The 23,931-nt window shown below is 40.2% G+C and overlaps 1 protein-coding gene across 2 annotated transcripts in view; it reads right to left on the bottom strand.

The window, feature by feature from the left end:
* The window catches only part of LOC112990866 (ephrin type-B receptor 5), a 76,452-nt gene that overhangs the window by 32,453 nt on the left and 20,068 nt on the right, over window positions 1–23,931 (bottom strand). For both annotated transcript variants that reach the window (XM_026112886.2, XM_026112885.2), the window contains exons 3-4: window positions 15,669–15,733; window positions 14,299–14,995 (exon numbers count right to left, since the gene is read on the bottom strand). In XM_026112886.2, the coding sequence (XP_025968671.2) occupies window positions 14,299–14,995; window positions 15,669–15,733 (762 nt within the window). The remainder of the gene's footprint in view (window positions 1–14,298; window positions 14,996–15,668; window positions 15,734–23,931) is intronic.

Raw genomic sequence — 23,931 nt, 5'->3', positions numbered from 1 at the left:
GAGGCTGCAGCTGTCATATACCTTTCGCCTCCACCTAAACATTGACCCTTGCCAAAGAGATACTTTCCCTGCATCCAGTCAGGGAGCCAGTTATGTGCATGAACACCTCTATCCCTCTCCAAAACTGTGTGAGATCTACCAGCGCACTGCACTCGGGACTGTATGACTAGCCCACATATGGCAAAAATAATTGTTTCCATAAGACGGAGCATTTTCTGGCATTGCCTCAATCCAGTCACTCTATAAATAGGATATCAAAGGTTAAGTCTGAAGGAAACAGGAGAAAAAAAATTCCACTGGCAACTTAAGTATTTAAAAGCTATCTCCTTCTAGTACAGCAGTTACAGTGAGCCTAGAGCTGTCTTTCTACACACACACACCCACACACCCACACACACAGACACACAGACACACAGACACACAGACACACAGACACACAGAGTCCAGCTCAACTTGTTTCTGCGGGATCCCTTATTTCATATCATAATGAGATTTTTCAGTTTTTGTTTGCCTTACAGTCCCTTCTTAATACAGATCATGGCACCGCATTCACTTTCTGTGGACCTAAAATATCTGCTCTGTGCTCACTGGAACCAGTCATGAGGAACACTGAAGCTGGAGGGAGCCCACCTTCCTCAACGGAACTAGCATGTATTCCTTTAGTGAACCTCACCATCTTGGGACCATCCCAGAGAAAGTCTGAACAGGAGCAGCTTCTCCACCACTGTACTCTTGCAGAACAACTTCACATAAAACAGCAGCACCAGTTAAGCCATGGGCCTTGTCACTGGAGATAACATGATTTGATCGTTCCCTAGGCACCAGTAACTTCCAAGAAAGCACAGATTTAGCTTTCACTGATTCAAAATATTCAATGCAAGGACAAAGGGTTGCAGTGCTAGCACCTCAGGGGCAGAGCAAGCTGCCACTTCCCATTAAGTCAAGGCTAATATGAAAGGAGAAGACAGAGTAGGAATTGGGTAAGTGCTTTTCTCTCAGCTTGTCTTGGTCTTTTTTTTGTATCTTGCCATGGTGTTGAAGTGCCACTATGGCTCAGTTGGGCACAGCTCATCTCAGAGATGCTGACCCACTTTTCCTCAGTTCCACCCTAGAGCCCTCTTCCCCACATTGCTGCTGTTTGCCTATTCATTCACTGGGGACAAGTTCCACTTGGGAGGCCAGAGGATTACTTTCTGAAGGACTTCTAACAGTGACAAGTATCAAGGACATCACAGAACAGTGCTGCAGTCATGGACTGTGAATGTGATAGGCGGGTGAAGAAAATGGAGAGAGGACAACAAGATCCAAGAAAGTCAAGACAGAGGAAGAAACAGAAAGGAAAACTTACTCAGGCAATAAGGGCAGAGTGGAAAGCCTCTGAGAGCAAAACACAACGCAGCAAGGAAAGAAGGATGATGAAGGGCAGACAGAAAAACAGAGTTTTTTTGTACTTCCAATAGATATTTTAGAGTATGGAATACAGGTAACACTGTGACTTTTTGTGCCCAGGTATGGTTTGGAAGTGAGCTGGGACAGAGCAGGGCATTAAAAGGGCATAAAATATCTCTCTGCTTGACTGAGGTAGTGACAGGAACTCTGAGGTGAATTTCCTTTCTACACCTCCTTAGAGAAGAATACATGTTTTGCTTTTAAAATGTGGAGTCTTGTTGGCTGGTAATCAGTTCTAAAGCAACAGACTCACACGGGAAAGATGATGGGCTTTGACTGCAGTATAGGAAGAAGAACAGTCCAGCAGCTAAATTGCCAAAGCAGAGAGAAGACCAATATGCAAAAATAGAGAGCAAGGGAAGAGGTAGCACATCTGGGCAGTTCTTGGTTCTCCCAGAAAACCAGATGCATAGGGAAGGCTGTCCAACTCTTTCACACGTATGCGTGCTTCGCACAGACACCTTGGCACAGAAAATAGCACAAGAGGTTTGAGTGGCAGGGTAAGGGGAAGTGAAGGGTGATTATTGGATAGGATTTAACAGCTTTAATCAGAACATTCTCTTCAAACCACCAACCTGCTTCCATCTGTTAATATATTATGAGGGAGGGCAGAAGAGGATTAAAGGACAACTCCATTGGGAGATCTGGTGGAAAGGGGTCTAGAAAGAGCAGAGGGATCTACTAGCTTTGATAAAGATTTCACACTCACGAATTTGGAAAGATTTCTCATTTAAGTTATATTTGTAGGATTAAAAGAATGAAATGAAGCTCTTCCAGTTACGGGAATATAAAGTGGAGAAGCACTGTTTTTAGGACTGTGTCTACACCCTTTTTTGAGTCCCTCAAGGATATTCACAGAATCACAGAATGGTTGACGTTGGAAGGGACCTGTGGAGATCATCTAGTCCAACCCCCCCGACAAAAGGGAGCAAGAAATTTAAAATATATATATAGAGAGATAGCCAATCTAGCACAAAACTTTACTATTATCAAATGTGAGTTTACCTCAAAATTAAAGATGTTTTTTCACTGCATAGAGGCTAAGAGCAGGGTGTTCGTTCAGTTTTAAGAATAGAAGGTTGTGGGGGAGTCTTACTGCTAACATCAACCACCTAACGGGAGGGTAAAAGAAGATGGAACCTTATATCTCTTGGAGGTGCATGGTGGTAGCACACAAAGCAATGGACATAAGCTGTGATAAGATAAATTTTATTCATATATTCAGAAAAAAAACAAATTCACCATGAAGGTAGTCAAACACTGGAATAGGTGCCCAGGGGGATTGTGGAATCTTCCTCCTTGGCAATAACCTAAACTCAACTAGGAAAGTCCTTTGAGTAAGCTAAACCAAGTTGGCCCTGCATTAATTATGGGATTAGACCACATGACTTCCACAGGTCCCTTCCTAACAAGATTGTTGTACGATTTTAAGGAAGCATCTTGTAAGTGATAAAAATTTGCAAGGGCTTATTGTGCATTTTTTTTACTAATAGTATATGCATACATTTAACAGGCTATTCAATTAATTGAATTAATTCATATTGATTCATAATAATTGAATTAATATCATATACTTAAAAAAATACTAATAATTTTAACCAGGCTGTTTGGGAAGGAGATCTTTTCATAATACAAAAACAATCATGCAATATTATTCCATAATGAGCCCTCAAACATCTGTGTGCACTGTCAATAGTTTCTGCAATTCCCAACGATAAAACTGTGTGTCCCTACTGTGACCAGAAAGGACCACGTATGGCCAGAGAGAAAGGGCAATTTTATAGAATCTTCTTCTCAAGTTGACTTTTTCACACCCCCCTACATCCTAAAAAAGAAGAGCTAATTACAGCTGCTACAGATGACAGGCAGATATATTGCTCTCTCAAGACTCTTAGAAATGTCTGGGGAAAGCAGAGAGGAGAAATGGCTATGGTACTCCTTCAGCAAGGGAACAAGCACATGCCCCCCACAAGCTAACTAGCTCCCTCCTCTCCATCCTTCCTAAACATGGTTCAATCTGCTGTGTTTTTCCTACACTCCTGCTATCAACTCTCCCTCAGACATCACAGCTGGATGCAGGGAGAAATCAGACTCTGAGGTATGGAAACAACAGGTGGATAGCTGAAGGGTAAATGGCAGATGTAGTGGTACGTTGACAGGGAAATGACACATTTTCAGTGATGTGGGGCAAAGGACACACTGGATACTGCTACAGGCCTGAGGAGAAAGGCACAGAACATGGTTGATGGAATTGATTTGAAATTAATTTTTATTTGGGACTTGAGGAGAAAAAAGATAAAATCCATATTAATAATTTAGTAGTTTTATTTCACTGAGGTTTCAAACTAAGAACTCACCTTACTTCTTCATTTAGAAGCTAGCACTTTACTGAGTAGTCTTTCCTTTATTTTTTCTCCCTGCATTCTCATTTTTGAAATGTTTTAAAAAATGCTTTAGTAATTGTGAATTCTAAGTACCATTTTTAAAAACATCTGGTAACTTAGAACTTAAATCCTATGTGACTTCTAGCTAAATGGCCATGATAAGCAGTTGCCAGTGCATCCCAAGAAATAAACTGTGTATGGTTTGTGGGCATGGAATCCAGGAACAACTATTTTCATGTAATGAACCTAGATGGCTTGTGAGACAGTTTGGGAGAACAGCTTATCAGCCCAGAATTTTGGAAACCAGTGACCTAGGATGTCTAATCACAGAGAACTTTCCACTTCTGGCCCTTTGTGTGAAAAATCCTTACAGTTGCAGGAGTACCTTGCAAGGCAAGGCAAGTCAAGGAAAGGTACCTTGTTTGTGCACATCTACAGAAAGAAAAGGAGCTAAAGTCCTAGCCTTCCTTTCTCCTCTGTAAACTGTCACTTTCCTTTCTGGTTGTTCATCAAGACAAAAAAACTATTTGGATAAAGTCAAAAGTGTATGGACACTACATCCTGTACCACCTAGAGAGGTTACTTCTCTTGGATGTTTCACTCTTAAATTTAGCTGGAGAAATTGGACATACAGTAAGAAACAGCAGGCAGACTTATGAAAGTAATGAAAGAAAGAATATGTTATCTCATGGTAGGGAGCAGGAAAGAAGGCGGCTTTCTATCTGCCCTGAATGCTTCTTGTTCGATTCTTTGTACTACATAAAGAGGTAACAGCTGGTCCAGGAAGGACTCCGCAGGCGCCCATATGGTGAGGGGGCAGGCAACGCCCACACGCTCTTCTACTGAAGAAAAAGACAGGAACTTGTCTCTCCTTCCTATCCCTGGTTCACTCCTCAATCTTACTATTATTAAGAACAGCTCTCTGTAGGATCTTCAGTAGAGATCTGCCCTCAGGCAATTACTTTTGCCTTGTATTTCATAGAGAACATTGTAGCAACTATGTATCATGGTATCCTTCTGTTCTTAGAAGGGAGAATATACACAGAAGAGAAGTCCTGAAAAGGATGCCCTGCTGAGATAACACAAATGCAAGAGCACAGGCTACCCTAACTGAATGTGTCTCCATTCAGACAGGACAGCAACATGTTTTTAGCAGGAGAAGAGCTCAGGAATGGGGATCAATCCAGAGGAGTTTATGAAAAACACAAGGAGAAAGAAAATGTCTTCTAACACTCCAGTTCACTGTTTGGTTGCTGTTGGCTGTTCTAAGCTGCTCATGGAAATTCAGGAAGCAACTGATGGAGCATGTTTGGTAGTTTTGGAGATTCTCATTATTTCAGTTACAAACCATAAATTATTTACCATTCTCATCTGTGTCCAGCTCCTGCAAAAATGGGGCTGCGAGGGAATATCAGATTTCCTAGAACACAACAAAAAAGGGAATCTTCAAGAATCTAAAAGACAGACTTTTAAAAAACCCTATATTTATTTGCTAAACCTAATTTCTATGTTATCAGAGTGCTTAAGACTAGTAACAGATACTAAACTATTTACTGGCAGTTTATCTGGATTGTAGATTAATCATGCAACAGAGGCAGAAAATGCTAATGCCATCCAGAGCTGTCTTAGGTCTGTCTGGGCTTGCTGTCTCAAGAGCACCACTGTACAAATGTAGCTATATTTCTTTCAGGGCTACTTTGCATGGCTAGTTATCTAGCTAGCAGCATTTGTGTGTGAATGAAACCAAACTTCTATTGGTTTCTAGACCAATTATAAACATGATGTGACTCTAGACCACTCTAGACCACTTATAAACATGATGTGGCTTTGAAGACACATTATTTGTGGCATCAAGAATGGCATTGCAGAAGTCAGCCTGTGGGACTACGCACTGATCCTGGGCTGGCTTCACACATTCAAGCATTCCTGCTGTGTCCTCTACAATATCTGCACTACCTTCTTCTCCTCATTTCCCCACCAATTATCCAGTGCATTGTAGTTCCCCTTACCCCAAGCAATAGGAAATTACTGTACTAATTTTCTCTCACTAATGGTCAGGCAAAAGGGATTTCATAAATAAATGCTGCTGTAATTTTCACTACTTTGTTGTTTCAAAGTGTTTTTATGCAACAATAATAATATAACAATATAACAATATAATTTATAATGCTCACATACTGAAAAGAACAGTATTTAGGTACATCATAACAAAGAACAATGAGACTTAATAATATGATCTGGTGACATACTACTTTTCTTGATAGTTTCTGACAGTCAGAACATAATTAGAGGTGTTAGAAAGAAGGAACTTTCATTAGATCATCCCATTCCTTTCTCTAGAGGCAATGCAAGATTATTCTTTGCAATACTTTGTTTAGGGGTGACTTAACCTTACTTTTAGAAGTTCCAAGAAACATGTTCTCATCCCTTTCCTTGAAAAATAATCTGTACCACTCACTGTCAGAAACCCTTGAATTTTAAACAGCTCTGTATTGGTATTTTATGGTGAAGACACAATGCATGTATGTGTCTTACAAAATACACTAGAGAAATCACCACGACTGATGCTGACATTTCTGTTATCTCTCCAAAAATGCTCCCATGCCAATGCAACAAGCATTAATGAAGATTTCAGTGACTAATGTTCATGGTTTGACTTGTTTCTGTACATTTCCTAAAGGAATACAGAGAAGAGGTGCTGCTGAAGCTACTTTATGCAGTCAGAAAAACCCACGTCCGCATACTGAAAATTATTCAACCGTTTTCAGCATTCTCCTGCCATTTCTTCCAATTTCAAAAAGGGCATTGAAGCTGCAGTTTAACTATACTGAATTATCATTACAAAATGAAGTGGTAGGCAACACATTTGCAAAGAGTAGATTAACATGCATTTTCTTTTTAAACCAGTCTTACTTGAATAGGACTAAAGAAATTGCCATCTGAGTTTCTTAACACAACAGATGATTACTCCCGTCTCAACAAGAAGCCCAGCACTCAGATTATCCTGAATATTTAAATAAAAATTAAAAGCCAAGGAAACAAAATTTTCTGTTAAGCAATCAAACAGTTAAGTATAGAACAAGTTTAAAAGTCCTTTTGGAACATGTGAAAAATGGTGGATTTGGTGTTTTGGCATATACTACTCAGTAGTAGTTACCCTGCCTCCAAAAAGAAATATGATAATATGAAATTCATTTACAAGTCCTAGCCGAAATATACCAAGCAGACTTCTTTATCACGAATAGATACGGAATAGAGAAGATGAGGCAGATGACTTCTGTAGGTTGACCTGGTAGAACTCCTTGGCACAAAAGGAGTTACAACCATAAAGATATGTATCTTTGCATAAGAAAGATAATGACTTGAGTGTTGATTTCATTTACAATAGTGGAAATTTCATGAGATTTTAATAAAGCCCTAACTTCATGCTTAAGGTCTTACAACACAGAATATCCATTAGGATATTCAGAAAGGAACTGTTGTTCAGCTAAGAGATTTTCTCTATATTCACGTGAAATAGGTGGAACTGACCACTGTCAGAGACAAAACAGCATTGTTCCTCACCACCTTATTCTCATTTTCCATCTGTTTGGCAGCCAGTATCTTTGTCACAGCATAGCAAAATACTGTTTTGAATGGAAGTAAACCATATCATCCAGTAATGTGCATGTGCTAGTTACTCCAGCTGATGAGCATGGAGGAGCATTAAAAAAAACATCCTTCATGCAGAGCTGAAGATCTCCCCTGTGTATGTATGTGGCTATGTATGCACTACATATGGTGCTGTTTCTGATGCACTTTAGATTTCTTCTGCCTCATTTCTAAAGAACAATAAACTGAGCTGGCATCTTTGTATCTATGAAACACAAAGATTTTCAGTGGAAGACAGTCACAGAGCAGACAGATTTTACTGCTTATTTGTAAAACTGGGAGGGAGAAATCATACATCTACAGCTATTGAGAAACAGCTATGCCATAATCATGAGCATCGGATCTCTGCAATAAGAGCAAGAGAATCACAATAACTAGTGAAGGAGCATAAACATCCCTGTGATTCAACTAGTTAACAAAGTATTTCCATACCATGCACCTTAAAATGTCTGTTTCACAGACAATCATTTGGTTGGAAGGGATCTCAAGGTATCATCTAGTCCAACCTCCTTCTCATAGCAGGTCGTCTCTGAGATCAGATCAGGTTATTTTGGACTTTGTCTAGTCAGCTCTAGAAAACCTCCAAGGACAGAGAATAACATCCAAGGACAGACACTACACTGTCTCTGGACACTTATTCCAATGCTTGACTGTCCTTGTGGGGAAGTTTTTTTCCTTATATCCAGTCAGAATCTCCAATGCTTCAGTTTGTGACCAGTTTAGGTTTATCGTCTGTCATTATCCTGCTACGCACTTCAGGAAACAGCTTGCACCTTAGGTCCTGCCTAAGCCTTCTCTAGGCTAAACTCTGCTAGCTCTCCTTGACCTCTTTGGAGAGATCACACGCTCCAACTCCCAACCTTCTGGGTGACCCTTCACTAGGCTCACTCAAGTTTATGAACATCTTTTTCACACTGGAGGCACTAAACTTAGACATAATATTCTAGATGTGGTCTAAAAAGGGACAAGGGGAAAAAATCTCCTCCCTCAATCTATGGGCTATGTTTTTGTTGATACAGCCCAGGATGCTGTTAGTCTTCTTTGCTGCCATGGCATGATGCTGATTCACATTTAGCCTACCGTCCACCAGGATTCTTGGGTCCTTTGCAGCAGAGCCACTACCCAGGCAGTCAGCTTCCAGCCTGTATTTCTACAGGGGTGTAGTCCCTGCCAGATGCAGGACTTCACACCTGTCTGTATCAAATTTCATTAGGAATTAATGAACAGCTGAATAAATACAATGCCAATGTGGAAAGCTTTTGTAAAGGCATGTCCTGCTTTCCAGACCTGTAGAGCTCTTTGAAGGAGTCAAAAGCATGCTGGAAAAGGGCAATCTAGTTGATGTTGTGTATCTGGAGTTCCAGAAAACTATTGAAAAAGCCCCTCAAAGACTTTTAAGTAAGCTAAATGGCCACAGGAAAATGAGGGAAGATCCTCGTTGAAAGCTGGAAATGTTCAATGGAAGTATCATGTATTCTTGTCTTGCTCTTACTTTTTCCTAAGCATCTACTTACAGCCATAAATAGAGACAGGAACAGGGCTAAATGAATGTTTTTCAAATAAATGGGGATGCAGGTTCTAGGACTTGGCAAACTGATGTTAAGATGTACTGCTTATTTGTGATGGCAGACAGAGCAGGAGATTCTGATTTATCTTTTTCCTGAGACACAAAAGTAGTTCTTGGTCACACAGAGGAAAATCAAGGGAAAATAATCTATAAATTGTCTCTAAGGACAGTCCTTCAGAATAGTTAACCTCAGGGGACTCAGGTGAGTTTCTTGTGGTTAGATAAATGCAAAAATAAACCATAGGAAGTGAGTACATTTGGGCCTGTATCCAAAGTGAACATAATCCACATAGAATCTGCTCCAACTCTAGACATCCTCTCATTCATATTCTCTCATGCTAAGATTCAGAAACAGGAAAATCACAGTCATATGACCTCCTACATCCTAAAGAATGAAACATGAGCTCTGTACAATATCAACAACTGACACATATTTACTTTACATGAGTCAGTGGGTCTTCATTGACTTATTTGTTGTTTTGGGATGAAAAATGTCTAAAAGCCTAAAAGACTCTCAGAATTAAATTTTGTGTTTATTTTAGATTCTCTATCTTAATTCAGTAGCTATCTAGCAATTAATAAACAAACCCCAAACCATGCATATTGGAAATCATATGATGCCGTATATTTCTGTATGAATAATCAAGATAATACGGAATTGATGAAGCTCTTTTCTTTAATCTAGCCTGTCCTAATGAAAGACCATGATGACTTAATGAAAGCAAATACAAATCATAATACATTTTGTAAAAATAGTCTACTTGTTTTTTATTTATAATGTTACTTTTATGACAAAAAGTCCTTAATAAGTGACTCATCATGTAAAAAACAGCAGCAACAACACAAAGTACACACTTTCTGCTTTGTGTTGACTCAGGTTAAAAATTGTTCTTGGAGGCTAGATGCAATTGTTTCACAGAGGGCATACTGGTTAAAGTTTAACTGCAATAGCACAGAGAATAACTCAGGAAGAAAAGATCTTCTTTTGTGGAAACAGATACAGACATAAAAGGTAAATCAGGTCACACCAACAAGCAATATGCAAGTCAAGTACATAAGTAGAAGATTGCATACAAAGTTTTCATAGTATGTTTGAGTTTTTTTCCCTGAACACTACAAACTGAGAAGAAAACATAGGACATGATCTACTATCAAAAGTATGACTGTTGTTCTCTTTCTCTCCCTCAGATGTTCACTGTGTGGGATGGAATCTTTTCCTCTGTAATTACCTGATTTTACAGCTTGAAATTAGTGACAAAACTTCCACTAAATTCAGTGGTATGGGATCATGCTATTAGGGTAGATACACAGAGAAGTAAAAGTAATGTGGTCTTTTAGAAAGTTCAAGGAAGAAATATTTAACAAAGAAAAGTTGTTCTTTTTTTCTTCCTCACGAAAGGCACCCAGGATGCCCAATGTGCTTGAAATATTTAAAGAGCAGAGCAGCAAAAAAGGTATGAAATCCAGGATTCAGTCAGAAATCAAGCTGATGCAAAGTTTGATGGTACTAGGAAAGTCTGCAAATCAGGAAAAACAGGTGCAAATAAACACATGATATCTTAGGAAACTTCTCTAATCCTGCCATGGAAGTGGTTTACTGGCCTGTATAGGAAAGAAAGGAAGAAAGCACACGAGTATCAACCAATGAGGAGGACAAAATCCAGTTTCCTACAAGTGTGTCCTGTCATTTTCAGAGTTTAAAAACAACAAATATATCAATCTGCTGTCTCATCAACAGGATCACATGCATGCTTAATAACACTTAATCTTGCAACTTTAAAAATGTAAACCTATCATTAATACTTAAATCAAATTTCAATCAAATCAAAATTCTGAAATACATATAAGCAAATAGTGCACATGGTAATTGTTTTTCTTTACATGGTTATTTTGGAAAAACAATGTTTAATGAATGTATGCATATTTTACTAAATATATTAATTCAAGTCTAGCTTGAGAAGTGATTAATGAACAAATATGCAAGGAGCTGAGATAAACCACAGGGGCCTCAACACATCATTTCAGGAATAGAACAACTACCCGTAAAAAAACCCAGCATTTGCTTGTGTTTCAGCTGATGAAAAGATGAATGAAGTTCTTTGGAGAGCAATAATGTGGGGATCATTGAAACTGTCCAAGATAAACACTTAAAAACAGAGAACTCTTAAAAGGGTTACTTGAAGAAAGATGTAAGAATAAGTTATATTTGTAAAGTCCTAAGGTTTTATACATTTACATATACTTTACCTAAAATAAAGAAATAATTATTAAATGAAACAAGTTAAGAAAATATTAAGGTGAATTGACTATTCTCAAGGCAATGGCACAATCTGCAGGTGCAGTTTGTCTCATCTGAAACCCTACCATACTCTAGCTTGGGGAATGTATGCTTCATCTGAACAGCATCCAAAAAAAAAATCAAGTACCAACTATTTGATGGTAAGTCAAATTGTTGCAGCACTGAAACAAGCATGTTGGAATTCAGAAACGCTTAGTATATCAGAGCTTCAATGGAAATGTCAGATGCTGATTGCATGTTTAGGTGCCCTAGCATGAGTTTAGGAATCCCTTTTAGGCACCTCTTTTTTCAGGAAGTTGCTATACTATGCATAGTGCACTGAAAACTATGGCTACATATTTTCAGAAAACAAATAAATAAAAATCTCAAGCAGACTTTCTCCTGCTATGTTTTCTTTAAAGCATTAAAGAACAACAAGATCCCAAACATTTTTCTAGGAGAAATTTGATTATGTGAACAAAGAAAAATACAATTATTGAGCCTATCTAAAGGGTGTAATGAAAAAACAAAACAATGGAAACACCAAAAATATTTGGAAGACCAGAATTTCAAAGTGAAAGATCCATAAATGAATATCCTGTAGGCTGTGGAGTAATTTGTAGCTTCTAATTCCAAATAATTTCCTTACAACTAACCATCACAGCTGAAAAAATTCCTCTAGTGGTTCCTTCCAGTTGTGTGCTATAAATATATGAAAGATCAAAGAAAATTGAGCTACTGGGATCACCTTTCTGCTGAAGTAATTTGCTTTTGGTCCTGTGGTTCATATAAGAAGTCCTCTAGCTACGAGAAATACATCCCTTCCATGCCACACATTAAATAGCATTCTAAAAAAATAGTTTCACACAATGAGTGCAGGTTTAGTTTCACTGCAGACTGAGTCTTCAGTCACTATCACTGCACCCACCTGCACCCAGATTTCTTCCAGGGATTAAGAGTGCTTCAGCTGAGGCTGCATCTTTGCAGGATTCCTGCAAACTGTAATATGGTTACACAAAATAAGTATCAAAAGTCTTTCAAAGTCATGTAGAACTGATCCCTGCTTTCACGGACAGTAGTTTCCTACTGTTTTACCTCCTTCCTCTTTGGAGCTTCAAGGCAGTGTTTAAAGTCCACATTCCAAATGACTTGCTCCATTTTTTTCACAGTTTGACTAGAGCGGAAATGTCACTGTACAACTTCACGTACCTCTAGCAACTCTAAGTTCCTCTAGAAACAAATGATATTGTAGGATGTTTCTGATGCAAAAGACTAAGTATTATCTGGAGAGGTATACATATCAAACTGACCACCCATTGAAGAATACTTGCAAGAAGCCAGCAGCATAAGATCAGATGGCAAATTCAACAGAAGGCAAGCATAAATGGCACATATCACAGAGCAAGCAAATCCAGCACCAAGCCTGGAAACCCACAGACAAACTACCTCTGTACCTCTGTTAAAGACTTTACTAGATTCTTGATGACATACCAAGCGCAGAGCCAACTCCTATGCTATAAAGGCTTTGAGAATGAAAAGAATATTATTTGACAGGAAAGAGACTGGGCTAAGCAAATTACTGATCTAAACCCGACGGAGGTTTCAAATAAATTAAGACAGCTTCTCTGGACTAGCTCTGAAGTTAAGCACCATGTATACCGATCTAGAGAAGGCCTGAATTGGCCAAGAAGCCTTCTAGCAAGAGTGAGAAGAAAATGAAACTCATCTTTCCAGCTATTTTTAAGTTAAAACAATGAGCAGGATAAAAAGCCACACACATTGTAATCATTCTTAAAGCATAAACAAATGAAAAGCACTTGCCAAATTTAATTCCCTTTGTAAGTCCCCAGCACAATGAACTCCATGACTTTCAGAGTACTGTCCTTTAACAATGTTATTTTGCATGACTCCAATCACTTCATAAAAAAGGAATTTTAAGTAACATATAGATAACCATTAACTATATCATACAATTTTTCACTGAGAGTTAACCAGAGTGTTTGTAATTCTCAACATCCCAGGCATATTCTTATTTGAATATATTACACTCTAACTTTAGAATTTCCCCTGCAGTTGAAACTGGGTTTCACATTACATTTAACTTTTTCCATGAGTCCTGAATTGTGGTGGAACAATATTTTCCGTTGCTAAGAGATCCTGGTGATCTATTAACACAGATGCCTATCAAAGCCGAGGAAGCACCAGAAGCACATTATACCCCAAATTATATATATGTAAGCAACATATAAAGCAGTTTGGTCTAATGGATTTTCTTAAGCTTGAAATGGATAGAGAGTCATGACATTAGACTGGCTGTCCATGTCTGGCCAGATTTTGGTCCAACACCATTACTGGGTGATACGCAGATGATCCTACTTCCTCCTAGGACCATTTCACACGAAATGCTGTGTGCCCCAGGGCAGAAAGCACTTTACAGGTCTCATGATAGCATCATTGTCATGGCTGTTTCTTACCCACCCAGTCTCACAGGTCCCTGCTGTATGCTCCCTGTCCCATGATCAGGTTTTCCTCTTCTCTTGTTACCACGGGTTCCAACAGTACTAGCAATGGGCCCAAGCCAGTAGAGCATATTAGCTCTGGGCTCAGCTCTGCACCCTCTGGCATCTCCCCTCTAAGGACAGTGCAACTTAGTGGAGAAGTGGAACCACTTTACAGCTGGCTAGTTACAACTTTTGACCATTTTGCAGATGTAGCCCAAAAGGTTCTCTCTGGTCATAGCTGGAACAAAGCCTTGAATGGAGTTTCTAACCACGTTCTTAAAACCAAGAAGTGGTCCCTCCACCTTCAGTCTGCAGCACTAAGTTTGAGAAGAGGGGCTGTTAGTAAGCACTCTCTGTGAGAAATGATTTCACTTCCTAGATTTGTCACCTTTTGGCAAATACCAAATACTAACACAGAGATCCAACAAGGAATGAGCTGCCTAAGGGGTGGGGAAAAAAGTCACTCACCTTGGCAGGCTCGTTCATCATCAACAGGCTGGTAGCCAGCCTTGCAGGTGCATCGTCCAATGGCCACCATCCACTCGCCTTCTCCGTTGCAGTGCAACCGAACACCTGAAGATCCAGTTGTGCTTGCCTCTTCAGCGTTTGCTACACATGTCCCTAGTGACTCTACTAGGGAGGTCCTCTCCCCTCCAGCAAATGTTTCAGGGAAGGAGGCAAATCCTTTCACCACAGCTGGGCACTTGTAGAAGAAGACCTGAACTGCTACAAGGGACATGCAGGCTCCTGAGTCTTGGAAGGCCAGGTAGAAGCCACGCTGGGTGAGTGGCCCAAAGCTACGGACTTTAACATTCATCTTTACCACCTTGCCGGTGCTGTCCACCTGGGAAAAACTTTCATCGGCTGCAATAGTATCCACCTTGGTCCAGGGGCCCTCATGCCACTCTGGCAACTCCTGAGAGGCTGTGTCAGCCTCTGCCTGGTGGTAGTAGAGCGTGAAAGTCTCCTTGCAGGAAGAGGCCACAGTACGCATGCTGGCACAGTCTCTCACTGAGAAACGGAGGCGGACATGTACTCGGTGGGCACCATGACGCTCAATGAAGTGAGTACGCAACCAGTTATTCTGACCTGGTTCAGCCACATTACAGACTTCAAAGGTTCTGATCAGATGCTTCTTGTCATCCAGGACACTTACCTCGTCCCACTATAATGGATATATGTGAGAAAAAAAAGAAGAAATAGTAAAAAATGGGATTCAGTGTTCGACTGTGCCAAAAACACAGAGAGGGCTTCTTCTTCCCTTTAGAGGAGAAGGTTTCCACACCTATGACAGGACTTGAGCCTACTGCTGGCACGTGCAGTACAGCACTCTAGACAAGACAAAGTATGATGTTGTAAAGAAGGGCTGTTAAAGGCTGTAAGGAAGGACTGTTTCCAAGCAAACCTGTCATGTGATGCTGAGGATCATAATGTCAGAAGTTCTTCCCACCTCCTTTCCCATCTTTCCTATCTCCAGAAGCAAGACACACAAGACAAACAAATGAGACAGAAATGACAGACTATTCTTTGGACAAAACATTACAGCAGAAGTCCCTCCCACCCTCTACCAGTTAGACTGTGTGGGGGAGCACTGGAGATCTCATGAGTACTTCTGAGGGGAGGGGGAAAGAAGAGAGTAAGGAGAAGGCAGTAGTATCCCACCCAATAACCTCCTCTCTTAACAATCTGTTTTTGCACAATGATATCCAGTGTTCAGATTGTTTAGATGCACAGAAAACATGAAACAAGCCTCATTGGCTCCAGTCTCCCTTTTTTATTGGCTACACACTTGAGTTCCCACCAGAGATGGGGAAGAAGAGGACAAGGGAAATGCTTACCCCATCAGGAGGGTGGGTGGTCCAGCCGATCTCCGAGGTTTCGCTGGTGGTATCCAGAAGTATTTCTGTTTATATTAAAAAATAATTAAATAAAAAGAGCATTTTGTGCTTTTCCAAGTCATGGTAAAATTTTATTTTTCCCTCACAGGACTCTCTGGGGAAAACAAAACAAAATGAAACAAAACAAAACAAAAGAAAAAGCTTGCTTCTTTTGTAGAGGACTTCCACACACCCAGAATACACATTCATGTTTTGAGATGAAGTATGACAGACTATATCCATACTAGTAAATTAAGCAGGGCCAAGACAGGGACTTGGACACTGGCACATGATCATGCAGTTCCATAGCTAGCAAGTTGCTTGGCATTATTTTGGCTGGACAAACACTCTTGCAGGCAGTGTGTAGGTACACTCACAGCACGGGCCAGAGTTATCATAATTAGCAGTACAGGTGAGGTCACCCTTTTTTTGGAAAGGGTGGGACAGAAAGAGAAGTTATATGGATATGTGCCAGGCTATGCCATTCCCTATAGGGCCTCACTTGCCCATTTTATTTATAGGTATAAATGTGGACACAAGGCCAGGACATCTTTGTTCCCAGCTCTGTAACCAAATATCTGTTGGAGTTTAGGATGATGACCCAGCTGATCCTCTAATGGATTCACTTTGCTGTGGGGCTGGGCATTAGGCTGCAAGCCTGTGTTCTAGTCCCAGCTTTATCAGAAACCAATTATTAAATAGCCTTTTGTATTATACTGCTTGGGGGTGGAGTACACATAGAACCTCACAGGCCTACCTTATTCCCAGAACTAGTCTGCGTTTCCCTTGTAAATGAATCTGCTTCTGGAGATAGGCACCAGACCAACAGCTCTTGGAGATGATTCTCCATTCCGTTACAAAGCAATACAAAATAGGTTGTGACGTTGCAAGCTATACACATAATATTCTCTGCAGGGAACATCAGCTCTGAGACCACTCCAGAAGGTACTGGTATGCAAGCATGCGAGTGTTTATATGTATATTTATAGGTGGGACATAGGAAAAAACTCAGTCATGTAGGTATTTACACGTGGTGATACATACTGTAAATGTCAACTTTTTTTTTTTTTTTTGTAATTCTGGAAAACCTATCTCCTTTTCTTTGCTTCTTTTAATCTTCCTTTTTCTATCCTGTTGCCTTGTGTAAAAAAAAAAAAAAGAAAAAAAAGAAAAAAAAAAAAGAAATGGAAATGGAAATGGAAGTGGAAGTGGAAAAGTAAAAAAAAAAACCCACCAACAATTCTTGCAATTCTCCTTTAGGATGTGATTGTCCCATCTTTTATGCAGGTATACTACATTAGTAGTTGCTATTTTCAGATTACTGGATTGCTGATTCCACTGTCCCAATCAGCACTCCTTGGGATGCAATCCACACTAAGCAGCATAAAGAACAGGCCAGACTCATCCTAAAACAGAGATGATCAAGGGGTCAAGTTTATCTAGACCTCAGGCTTCCCCAAAGCCCCAGAACTGATCTTTCGTGTATTCCTACAGGAGATCATTTATTTCTTAGCCTTTTCTGAGGAACAGCTGCAGCATGTTCCCAGTTCCCAGCTTCAACAGAAGAGTAAAATATCTGGGCTGGCTTGCCAGAACTGGAAAGATCTACGGCTTACTGCTGAACCAAACCCCTTTATAGAATTACCTAGCAGATCTCAAGAAATACTGAGTAGCTCTGCACTCTAGGGTAACCCAGCTCACATGGCTCCTCTGAGCAACAGAATGACTGGGAAAGATCTATGGACCTTCTTGAGGCATAATCCTTCCCCAGGCTGTCCCTGCAGCAGAGGGACTTTGCACTCCCCCATGCACACTGCAGTTGGGATTGCACAGTCAGGCTAGGTAGTTGGACTCTGTCATGTCAGTACTTTGCCACTGGCTTCTCAAACATAGCTTTGGTATGTTGGAATAGTACACAAGGTTATTTTTCAACAAATAAGCAACATTTTCCTAATCAGGTCTGAGTCATTCCTTTTACCAAAGTGTAGTGTAACTATCCCATAGAAATTCTAGAAGAAAATAAAATAGAGGAAAGAGGACCAGGGCAGGGAAAAGCAGGTAAAAGGTGAGAAAGAAAGGAGAAGAGAGAAAATAAAGACAACTTGTTCAGCAGCCTGGGCTCTGCCACTGCTGGCAGGCAGTGTATTCTCCATACAGTTTCTCTCCAGTGAGCCAGGTAACCTTTATCGGCCCATGAATATTAAACAGAGGAACAGATACAGGTGGCCTGAAGCAGACAGGACTCCCAATCCAATGGTGAATATTTAAAAAGCCAGGAAGCATTAGAAAGATGAGTATACATGAATATTGTGTGCATATATCTCATTTGAAGGCACATGGTCAGAAGTCCCTGACTATTTTCATCTTTCCCTCTCCTACTGGCTATATCCTTGAATCAGACCCCTAGTCACCCTTACAAAACTAACAAGCCACAAACTGTTCTCTATTCCTGAGGGAAACTCACACTCTACAGTTTGTGTTTATATGGCTAAAACCTCTGTGACCCCGCAGAAATGGATGGTTGCACCGAAACCATCTCTCAGGAATGGTCTTTGGCCCATTCTAACTTCTGACCTATGCCTAGGCACTGCTTAGGAGAATACTAGCTGGAATGGTCCAAAACCATGAAAAGGGACCATACTAATAATTTAACAGTATGGATGACCACATGCCAGTGCTTAGGTCTAAGCCTTCGCCTTGTCAGTAGGTCAGTAGTACTGATGGAGCAGTTCATATCCCCAGCACACTGGGACAGACCATTCTGAATTCTGTTGCTCTTTAGGGAAGAGAGCAATGGTCTCTTCAGCTGAATTTACTAGCCTGGAAGAAAAATGGACTATACTCTTTCAGTCTTTCTCAGAATCAAGGATATGGAGATTAGATCAGACCCAGGACTAGGACTGTCCATGATACTGCTAGAGACAACACTTTACCAGGTGATCTCAGAGCATCAGCCAAGTAATATTCCACACTGGCTTAAAATTGAGGAATAATCAGGATATCTGAGCACTCTGGAGGCTTTAAATGGATGAAATGATAAAAATTCTTCCTTGACTCCTGTTTTAATCTTACATTTTGAACAATGAGATTCCATTTTCTCAAGACTGCTATTTTAGTTCAACCAGGAAAAAAAAAAAAAAAAAGCTGATGAGAAATTCTCCCCTATTTTGCTTCCTAAATTCTTCTGCAAGATCTCATACAGCAGTGAGTCAAATGGATTATTTACACTCTATGTTAAACACATTCAAAATTGACTACACTTTCATTTCACAATGAACCTGGTCTTTCAAACCAAAGAGGGATAAAAAAGTGCCGAAGACTTATGTTGGTACCACACTATGGTCATGCTATGAACCAGTCGCTTGGACTGCACTGTACTGTGATGTCAACACAAGGCTCAACTAGACAGAGGTTGGAAGTTACCACTGTAAGACCAGGCTGTCCAGGATAGACATGTTAATAATTTTCAGATCTTGGATACACCATACTTTCAGCAAGACACTTTAGTGCCTGTGTTACAAGCAGAATGTTTCCCTGGATACAACATGATGACAATTTGCCCAAGGATGACTGATCCTGGGATGATCTCTATGAAGGCAGAGACAGCCTACCAGCTTTCTGGATTGATGAAAACTTGTCCTCAGCATCAGCCCACACTTCAGTGGAGCAGTATAAGGGGGAAACCTGTTTCATTGCATGTCTATGCAAACTACAGCCACTGAGAAGAAAGCTGATCCTGAGAAGATGAAGAAAGAATCCCTTTATCTGTGGGATTAGAAGTTGGTGTTAACAATGACCAAATCACTGGAAGGGAGGTGTAGAGATCATCTGGTCCAACACCCCTCTCAAAGCAAGGCCAAATTGCAGTAGGTTGCCCAAGTCTTTGCCCATTTGAATTTTGAATATCTACAAGCACATGTGTGCATTGGAAGATAGGATCTTTGTAAGTGGCACAAGGGTCAAAGCTAACTTTCAGAGAGTTTGCTTTGGTATGCAGCTGAATGCCCTGAGCAGCAAAACCCTCTGGCTTAAGCGTGCCTGAAAAGAACTGAAATATTACTTACTCTTACTCTGGGCTTACTCTGCCTTATACAACCATGCCTTGAGCATGCACAAGGGGGAAGACTGAGCCTGGCCTCTAAGACAAAACATTCTCTGAGCTTGTGTGATAATATTGTTAGGGGCTGCTGAATCCAGGAGCCTGACAGAAGCAAGGCTGCTGCTGCTCCATAACCCCAGGTCCAACCAGTAACGAGGCTGGGTGTATATTCGCAATAGACACACAGACATACATGCGTATACAACACACATACAAACACATACAGTCAGCCACACGGATCAGGTTGGACAGAAACACTCCACAGTCATGCAAACACAAAGAGCACCAATGGTGTCATGGTGTTTTCCTCCCTGGCTGATCAGGATGAAGGTCTGTTAGAAGGAAATACATATACATTTATTATACAATGTGGATCCCTCCAGTGACTGGCCTTAGACTCTCAGTCTACCTAGTAGCTGGACCTTGGATTGTTTTGCTTCCATTTACAGACAGATACAAATATACAAATGGGTCTATCAATCAACTCCCAGAACTTGCAGTCTGCCCAGGAATTAGCCTTGACTTCCTGGTCCCCTCAGTAGCTGACTCCCCCAGTTGTCTCAGTAATAGAGACATGTGCATACAAACAGGTCTCTCAGCTGACCTTCAGGACACCCAGTTTCCCTAGTAGCTGGCTTGGACCTCCTGGTCCCTCCAACAGCCAGCTCACAGACCCTCTGGTCTCTACCTAGCTTCCCAAGCCACTTGTCCTGCTCACCAGCTTAGTCTGACTCTATGCTTGCTAGCAATCACACACTGACATATGCACTCTCACTCGCTCCAGTTGCTGGCACCACAGACACAGAGGCCATACATCCCATGGTCCAACTCTCACTGCTGGCACCTGATCTTCATGCACTCTTGTCTCCCCAGTTGCTGGCACCACAGACATACGAGCCCTATGGCTTGTTGTCCGACTCCGGTAGCTGGCACTCGGACTTCCATGTATACACTTAATACAGAGCACCCTCACCCAGAGGACTGGAAAATGGCTAGGAAATGGAGTTTAATAAGACAGGACAGACTACACTGACCAGGCACAAGGCGTTACCAGACAAGCATACTGACCAACTGCCTAGTTACAGGCAACCGGCCCCTTTTATCCACTTATCCCCCTATTTTCCTACCCTTGTTCCTCCACAAACCGCCTTGATCTCTCCCGTTCCCTGCCTATGGTTTATCCCCTAAACAACCCATAGTAAGTTTTGTACAATCCTCAAATGCTCTTCCCCAAATCTCATAATAAGTTCTGTAACCCTGTTGGTAGTAACCCCCCTTAGTCTGAAAGGTGCTCCAGAGAGCATTTCCCATTGACTCATCTTTATGAGTTTCATCCCCAGAAAATGGGAACAATCACTGTCTTGTGAAAGCCCTGGGAGAATCCGGGTCAGGGTGCTCATTTCTCTGATTCAGTTATTCAGGTTCCCATGCCTGTCTTTCATCCTCTGTGCTCCTTTGAGTGTGTGGAGACAAGCCTTTTATCATATAACCTACCAAATTCAATTATATAAATGCAGGCTATCACTTGGAGACAGAATACAGCGAAACCTTTGGGAAGCCTTAAGCATACTAGAATTCTCCCAAAACTAAACAGCAGCATGGTGAAATAAATAAATATATCAATGGCTAGTGACATATGCAGTTGTAACAAGTATTTTATTTTTTAAGAATGAGTGAATTAAACAAGTAAAAAACAAGCAAAAGTAGCTGTGCATAGTTCAAAATCCCCGCTTGTTCATACTTACTCTATACAAAGATTGCTGTTTATTTATGTAATGAAAATGTCTTTATATAGTTCAGCTATGATTAACATGACAAAACAATCTCAAGTTATAAAATATGCCTCCTTATGTAAGAGAACATATACATGTCCAACTCACACGAGACACATGAATATGATTTAAAATAAAAGATAAATCTTCTTTAAAATATTGCTAAGTCATTCCTGTAATGAATGTTCCTGCATCAGTTCTGTACTCACATTCAGTTAACAAGAAAGCAATCTGGAGGCAATGGGACATGCATTTAACGAGTTCCATGAGGTATAATTTCTAACTACTTGTTATGTCAGAGCAAAATGCTGACACTACCAGAACATCAAAGTTGTCATCGGCATGGAGAAATTATCACACTCCAATCAGGAGTTATGTACCATCTGTCAAAGACAGTAATGTCAGCCAACTAGTTGAGGATATGGAATGGTACAGCTATTTGCAATGTAGCAGAGCTTTTAAGCTTTGCGAATTACTATCCATTTTTCTCTTTGCCTTCCCTGTTCTTTTGTTAAAGCTCTTAGGAAACTGATAGGATTTAAATGCTGCATAAATTCTTTTAAATCCTTCAGAAAATGCTGAGTTAAGGCAGGAGAAATCAGGAAATAACAAAATTTGATATTAAATGCTTCATTTCAACTTTGCATATATAACATAATTAAATGATTACATACAACTTTTCTAGTAATACAATATATTTTTTCCCTGCTTAAGGGCTTCGTTGTGCAAGCACCCACTATTGAGTCTAGAACTTACCCTTCTGCATAATTCCGCTACTGTCAAACTGCTTGCTTCTGATGACTGTATGATGTGATTTTTAAAGTTTATTTATGTTTTTCTGCTTATTTTTTGCTTTATAAACAGCAAAAATGTCAGTTTGGGTCTGAAGCATATAGTCCCAGATATTGCATACTATAAGAATGTAAAACTTAACTGAGAAGCTCTTCCTTTTCTCTGAAGCTTTAATTAGGTTTGAACATAAACAGTTTTAGTAGCATCCTGACTAGCTCTCTATTGTCCTCCAAACAGTGAGAGCTATCCTGCTGCTCTTGAACAGTTTCATTATGGAGCTATGACATATAGCTGGGAACAATGATGTCCTGGCACAGGAACTACCAAGTAATCTATTATGGGAGAAAACGAATCAAGTGTGGTTGCTGAGATGGACATCTGGGATACCCTGGACTCCCGTCTGCTTCCAAACAAGCTGTCCATCCAGCCCAGTCCCATCCATCTCCCACCTGTCTACTCCTGGAGGTTTCTCTACCTTGGGCTCCCCAAGTATGTGGCAAAGATTTTGGCATGCAGGGTAGCATCAGGAAAGAAGCGGGCAGAAAATAACAAAAAAACTTTGCTAGGATTTTAATAACTCATGGGAATCAAAAGCAAGGCAATTGAAATTTAATCTTTTTTTTTTTCTTTGAAGAAAAGTAATATACATTTCCAACTTTATTTCTATGTAACAAAACAAAGGTAATGGCATGTTTGACTCTGAAGGTTACCTTCAAGAAAAAAATACAGTTTTCCTCCAGCTCAATGCCAGGCCAACTCCAGCAATCAATAAATTATTTTCAATTACCAAAGATGATCAACCAGTCAACAGAAGAGTTAGGGGAAAAAATAAAATAAAACTGCCTGACCCCATGATCTTTTCTGTGCATATTCCCCTTTGCCAAGGAGGCATTTTAGTGGGAAAAAGTGCTACTGAAACAGCAGAATTAGCCTTTTCACCATATCTTGAACTTGCTGAAGATGCTTAAAAAGGCTGTCCAGTCATTCTGCGGGTTGGACAGTTTTCTTTAAAGCAGCTGTAGTCACTTAAACATGTAGAACACATCATTACTTTGGCATATATTTAATGAGTTCAGCAAAATGAACTTAGCTTGTGTCTGCAACTGCAAACATTTATAAGTCAGACAAACCAAAACCAATATTCCACAGGAGAATTCAACACTGTGCCATAATAAGAGGTATTTCATTAGCAAGTTATGACTTGTTTTCAGCTATTTTGCCTGTAGCCCGTCAGGCTTTCTTGAACTTTATACTTCCCTTTTACACTGAGTAAGGTTAACTTAGCAAAAATCTTTAATGATAAACTGTAAACAGTAATAACATGCGTATTTAGCTACTTACAGAAATTGAAATTCTGTGCCTTTCCTTCTGTGTTTTTCAAAAACAGGAAAATGTATCTTTTTACTCAGCATGTAGCTCAAAAATAATATGCCAAAAACTAAAACCTTAAAAACTCTTGAAGAAAGTCATAAACTTGGGCAATGCAATTTTAGTGAGAGGTGCTGTGCCATATTGCTTCCTTTTATAAAATCAAAATAACAAGGTTACAAATGTGTTCTGT

This window comes from Dromaius novaehollandiae, chromosome 1, assembly GCF_036370855.1.
Source record: "Dromaius novaehollandiae isolate bDroNov1 chromosome 1, bDroNov1.hap1, whole genome shotgun sequence".
Taxonomy (NCBI): Eukaryota; Metazoa; Chordata; class Aves; order Casuariiformes; family Dromaiidae; genus Dromaius; species Dromaius novaehollandiae.
The sequence above is the reverse complement of the archived record's forward strand: the minus strand, read 5'-3'. Positions and strand labels throughout refer to the sequence as shown.